The sequence below is a fragment of the Belonocnema kinseyi genome, chromosome 8, assembly GCF_010883055.1.
Source record: "Belonocnema kinseyi isolate 2016_QV_RU_SX_M_011 chromosome 8, B_treatae_v1, whole genome shotgun sequence".
In the NCBI taxonomy this organism is placed as follows: Eukaryota; Metazoa; Arthropoda; class Insecta; order Hymenoptera; family Cynipidae; genus Belonocnema; species Belonocnema kinseyi.
Genome location: NC_046664.1, coordinates 15,846,426 through 15,852,665, shown reverse-complemented (window position 1 = coordinate 15,852,665; position 6,240 = coordinate 15,846,426). Strand labels below are relative to the sequence as shown.

General features: G+C 31.6%; 1 protein-coding gene across 3 annotated transcripts in view; it reads right to left on the bottom strand.

The window, feature by feature from the left end:
- The window catches only part of LOC117178060 (diuretic hormone 44), a 99,476-nt gene that overhangs the window by 25,285 nt on the left and 67,951 nt on the right, over nt 1-6,240 (bottom strand). For 2 of the 3 annotated variants that reach the window (XM_033369273.1, XM_033369274.1), the window contains one exon: nt 1,321-1,506. In XM_033369273.1, coding sequence (XP_033225164.1) covers nt 1,321-1,473 — 153 coding nt within the window. In that variant the 5' untranslated portion in view covers nt 1,474-1,506. Of the gene's footprint in view, nt 1-1,320; nt 1,507-4,233; nt 4,258-6,240 lie in introns of those variants that run through there. The other variant, XM_033369275.1, reaches the window with a different exon arrangement.

Below are 6,240 nucleotides of genomic sequence, written 5' to 3'. Positions count from 1 at the left end.
ACAAGCTATCTAAGGATGGTACTATAGAACGCCACCTCAAGGTAGGCCTAGTGGCGCCATCTCTTGGTCAGGCCGGAAACTTATCAATCCACCCTCGTAAGGCTAAGTAGGTTAAATGATTAGAAGTAAGGTCAGGTAGTGATGAGAAGTGATGGTAGAGCTAGTAGGGTAGTTCGGGCGAGTAGGAGAGGGGAAAAAATGAAATTAAGTGAGGGAAATAAGGGAAGTAAGGAAAAAGGAGGTATATGAAAGTGAATGAAAATTAAGGATAATGAGTAGGGGCACTAAGCGAAATTAAGAAGAAGCAGGTTAAATGATTGAAAGTGAGGGAGAGTAGGGATAGGCAGAGAGGGAAAGTAGGTTCAATGATTAGAAGTGCGGAAGAGCAGTAATGCAAAGTGAAGGGAAGGATACTGGGTAGTGTAGTTGAGTAGGGGAGAGTAAGTGAGGGGAAAGGAGTAGTTTTGAAGGGAATGGAAATGAGGAAGTGGAAGTGAAGGGAGTGAGTGGAAGCAAGGAAATGTAGGTTAAATGAATGGACGTGAGGGAGGGTAGTGATGGAAAGTTAGTTAGTAGAAGTAAAGGTGAAATTGGGTCAGGGAAATAGGGGAAGTAAGGAAAATGAAGGTGTTTAAAAATGAGTGGAATTCAAGGATGATAAGTAAGGAGAGGGAATGGAAGTGAGGGGGATTAGGTTAAATGATCAGAAGTGAGGACGGCTAGTGATGAGAAGTGAGGGTAGGGCTAGTAGGGGAGTGCGGTTAAGTGGGAGAAAGAAGTATGGTTAAATTGGGTGAGGGAAAGAGGGGAAGTAAAGAGAAATGAGCTGTTTGGAAATGAGTGAAAATTAAGGATACTAAATAGCGGGAGTAAGTGCAAGTGAGGGGAAGACGGTTAAATGATTAAAATTGAGGGAGGGTAATGATGGAAGTGAGGGAAAGTAGGTTAAAGGATTAGAATTGTGGGAGGGCAGAGATGGGAAGTGAGGGGACCCCAGTAGAGTTGTGCGGGTAAGTAGGTGAGAGGGAGTGAGGTGAAATTAGGGGAGGAGAGTAGAGGAAGGGGAGTGTTAGATGGAGAAGTAAGGAGAGCGAGAAGTAGAGCAGGAAAGAAGCTCGGGAAGAGATGGATAAAGCGAAGGTTGAAGCGTCAGGATGGGAAGTAGAGGAATGTAGAGGAAGTAGCGGAGGGAAATGATAAGAGGGAGAGGTTTGTTTTGCAATAATTTGGCTTTTATATGATACGATCAAAGTGCAAGATTCAATTTAAAAATTGAAAGGAGAGTATATGTATATTGCATTAAAAATTGTTTATTCATACCTCTAGTCCGGAATCACGAGGATCAAAGAGCAGCACCAATTCGGGACGATCGAGTGCCGGAAGTTCTCTCCTCTGATAGGTTGTGTACGAAAGGGGTGTACAATGTGCTAAACTAATCAAGGTGGTCGTCGCTATCACACCAATTAAAATCATCGTGTGTCGAGCCACTGTGATACGTCAATTTCGCTGCAACAATAATTAATTCAATTGTTAATTATGATTGACAAATATGCTTAATCGCAAAATCTGTTAAAAATTATAATAATTGAGCAGGGAATTTTATTGTTCAGGGAAGGTCAAGGAAGGTCAGGGAAAAGTAGCTTAAAATAATTTCAAATTTTCTTATTTTTTTACAAAAGATTCTATTTTGTTGAAAAATAATCTTCATTGGTTTAGGATTCAACAAATTGTTTAAAATTCATTTTTTTGGGTTAAAAATTTAAAAAATTGTAACAATTGATTAACGGTTGAATCTCTTTGCTGAAAGACCTTTTTTGAAGATTCAGCAACTACTGAGGAAAAACTGAAACAGCTTTATTAAAAATTCGTTTTTTTTTTAGTCCTGACTTAATTTCTTTACCTGTTAATGTAACTTTTGCATTTTTTGTTAAAAGTTTTTTTACAGTTGAAAATTCGTCTTTTTTTGTAAAAAAAGAATTTTCCTAGTTTAAAATATTTTCTGTTTTTGGTTAAAAGTAAAAATCTTTGGCTGAAAATAAAGTTTTTTGTTAAAAATTCATATTGAAATTAACCGGTTTTACAGAAAATTCCTTTTGTTGCTTTAAGTTTGCTGGGAAATTGATAATTTTTTTCGAAAATTCAATTGTGGTTAAAAATTGGACTATTTTGTCTATTTTGTGGAAAATTCATTTTTTTGTAGTAAATTAATCTTTTTGGTTGAAAATTCGTCTTTTGTTTTTGAAATTCATCTATTTTGATAGAAATGTCATATTTTTTGGATAAGATATCAACCAAAAGGTAATTTTGTTTTACACGACAGAATAATTTAAATAATGGAATAATTAAATTTTTAACCAAGTAGTTGAATTTTCAACTAAATTTTGATTAAATATTTTAATATATAATTAAAAATATTAGTGTTGCAGCAATAATATTAATGTTGTAACAAAAAACGCAAGTTTTAAACAAAATACATGAATTCTCAACTAAAATGATGAATCTAAAAAAATGAACTTTGAATAAAGGCTTTCAAACCAAAAGATGATTTTTTTAAGTCTCAAGATGAATTTAAAAAAAATGGAATATTTAAATTTTCAGTCAAACAGGTGAATTAAAAAAAAAATACAAATTTTTAACAAAGTAGTTCAACTTTTAACCAAGTAGTTACATTTTCAATTACACTACAATTGTATTATGGGACTTTTTGCATATGACTGGAAATTAAAGGTCAAATCATCGATCACTGAAATTTAGTGATTGTGAATTCTCTTTCGTTAGAGCTTCTTCGGCTTTAACGAACACATTCTCATCACGTGTCTAGAAATGAAAAAAGGTTAAAAGCACATTTCTGGGTCTAATTTAAAAAAAATTTTGTTATTAAATCTTTTATTGTTCCTTGTGCCTTTGTGTCCAAAATTTAATTTGTTCATTTACAATGTCATTTCTCATGATTAAAACAAAAAATACGCATCTTATAAAAAAATGATTATTTACAAATTTTTAGCTATTTTTTAGGTGAACACCTTTTGTCTATTTGTTTTCCGTAGCTTGTGTCGTTTTTTCAAAATGTTTTATTTTTGGTGTTGTTTCTTACGAATAAAACAAAAACTGCGCGTCCTAAAAGTATTATAAGCTATAACTCTCATAATTTTAGTTTTATCGCAAAAGCCGTTATGAGAGTATAAAATCAAAATTTCAACTTTTAATTTTTAATTTTAAGAAGTTTCCTATAAAAAATTAAAAGCAGAGAAGCTTTAAATAGCAAGAATTTTAGACAATAAAATATCGAGGTTTCAGGTCAATTACACACGCGAAGAAATAATTTTCAGGAGGAACATAGAATATGGAAAAAGAGGTCTTCAATGGAAGCCTTCTGAATACGGAACTCCGAGCTTTTTCACAGAACCTCTGAAAATTCCTTTAACACGAAAATACTCCAATGAGAGATATTAATTTTTTTTATTTTTTTTTTTAACACGAGGAGAACTTTTTACTTTCCTGACATGCGAATCTCTGTAATTGGTAGAAGTTCAACGATGCATGCGGGATTCAAAAAATGAAATTACTCTCGTAATTTAATTTCTGCCGGGGATTGACCGTTTCATCGATTCTCTTCCTTCAATTATCTGCTTTCGCACTTCATGGACAATTTTCTACTTTTTTTTCGGTCACGGTTGAATTAATTAACGAATGAGAGACGGAATCACAGTGCTTTATACTCAAATTGACTAGAGGAAGAAATGCAGAAGACCGGTGATCATATCTGTCGCCTATAATTAGGAAGGCTCTCTTTGACGTTAAAAAAAGAATCGTGATTCTTTTTTCACTTTGTGCATTCCGAAAACTCCTAGAGAGGTATAAGTAATGATACATCAAACTCCCGGTTTAGTAATAGTGTCGGGGGTTGCCTACAAATAGGCTTGGTACTAAATCGGGGGAATCCAAACGTACACAGCGAGGGCCGTCTGAAACGTTACAAATTGAAAGGAATAATATTGCGCAATATGCGCAATATTGTTTTTGTGAGTACCCGCGCACTGCGCCATTCCATTACGACGATGGTGCTTTCCAGGCAAGATTTGCAACCGTCTCTCCCCCTGCGCACTGAGAAAATGCGTGAGCTGGCAGTTCTAGCAATCACTAAAACGGGAGTTAGTAAAACGCGGCTCCGGTGTACTTTATCGAAACGTCACGATTTTTATTTAAAACTTTGCGGCATAGTGTCATACTTACAGGGGGAACCTCCCTTAAGGAAATGATACAACCTGCAATAAATAATTGAAGATTAAGATAAGAAATACCAGAAAAATAATTAATTTAAATTTATTAAGACATATAGTATATTAACTATTATTTAAATTAAATGGGTTATTTTACATTTATTAATATTTTTGATTTATTATTTTCTATTGCAAGTTGCATCTTTTTTATCTCATTTTAAAATATTTTTTACATAGGTTTTTAATAACTAAAAGAACAAAAAAACAAGTTAAAAGTATTGTGGAATTTTAATTGAAATTGAAAAATCTTGAAAAAGTTTGTTTTTTAAGGGAATGGATTTGATAAATAAACAGTGAAAAAACACATTCGACTTAAAAAAATATAACCAATTTAAAATTTTTTGCTTTGGTTCGCCTTGTCCTTACTTAAATTTTCTATTACTTTAATCATTTAATTTATTTATATTTATATTAATATTAATTTTATATCGTAATTTAAATATTACGTGAAAAAAATAATAATTGCGCGCCTAGCGCGCTTTCTTATTTTCTAAATATTTTATATTTCAAATGTCAGACGTGTCAGAGTTTAATTAATAATTCGATTTTTAATCAAATAATATTAAAAGATTGTCACTTGTAGTTTACTTTGTAGTCGTACTCCAAAGCGTAAAAAATGTTAAATTTTATACTTTTCAAACTTCAAATTCGCATTTTATTTTGAATTAATCTTCTTATGGAAATTAATCAAATTAAAATATTAAAGTATCATATCCTGTCCTATTATACCACACCCTATACTATCTTATTTTATCCTATCCTACAATACCACATCCTATAATACCAAATCCTATGCAGATTTGAAATAACAAATACAATTTTCTGTGCTATGGTTTTCTTCTTCTTAATATCAGTGGTTTTAAGTGTACATTTTTTTGTTTTCACCTCCAAATTGAAATATTCGATTTTTTGTTGAAAACTGAATATTAATCTTCGTGGTAAAATTTTTACTATTTTTAAGGTTTAATTATTTTGTTGAAAATTGAACTTTTTTGATCAAGTCAGCTTTTTTGGTAAAAAATTTAACTGTTTTGTTGAAAATTCGTTTTGCTAAATTGAAAATTTATTTTTCTTTGTTAAAAATCAACTTTTTTGTTGACAATTTAAATTTTTAGGTTTAAAATTCAAGGGTGTTATAAAAAAATCGTCTTTTTGGGTGGTAAATGAAACTATTTGTATAAAAATAAAAGAATTTGTTTGAAAATTTTATAATTTTGTTGAAAATTCGTCTTTTTTTCTGGTTAAAAATTAATTTTTTATTTGAAAATTTAAATATTTAATTCTTGGTTGAAAATTTATTCTTAAAAATATTACATTTTTGGTTAAAAACTGATCTAGGTTTAAGTTGTACTGTTTTTTTGACTTTAAGTATTTTGTAAAAAATTCGTCCTTTTGGATTAAAAACTTAACTTTTATGTTAAAAAGTCATCTTTCTTGATTATAAAATTATTTCAATTTCTGTTAGAAATGAACTTCTATGTTGAAAATGCGACTGTTCTGAAGAAAATTTATCTATTTAGTTAAAAGTTAAAGTATTTTCTTGACAATTCCTCTTTTTAATTTAAAAATTCAACTATTTAGTTGTTAGTGCAACTGTTTAATTAAAAATTATTTGTTGTTGCTGAAAATTGTCTTTTTGGGTTAAAAGTTAATCTTTTTTGGTTGAAAATAGAATAGATTTCCACTTGAAATCTTAGAAATCCAAAGCGTTATGTATGGGCTAGGGTACGGGGTAAAGTTGGTTAGGGTATAGAGCAAAGTCGGCCATGGTACGAGTTAAGACTGCCAGGGTACGGGGTAAAGTTTATTAGGGTACGGGGTAAAGTTTATTAGGGTACGGGAAAAAGTCGACCATAGTACGGGGTAGTGTCGGTCATGGTGCGAGTTAGGACGGCGTGGGTACGGGGAAAAGTCGGCCATGGTACGAGTTAAGACTGCCAGGGTACGGGGTAAAGTTTAT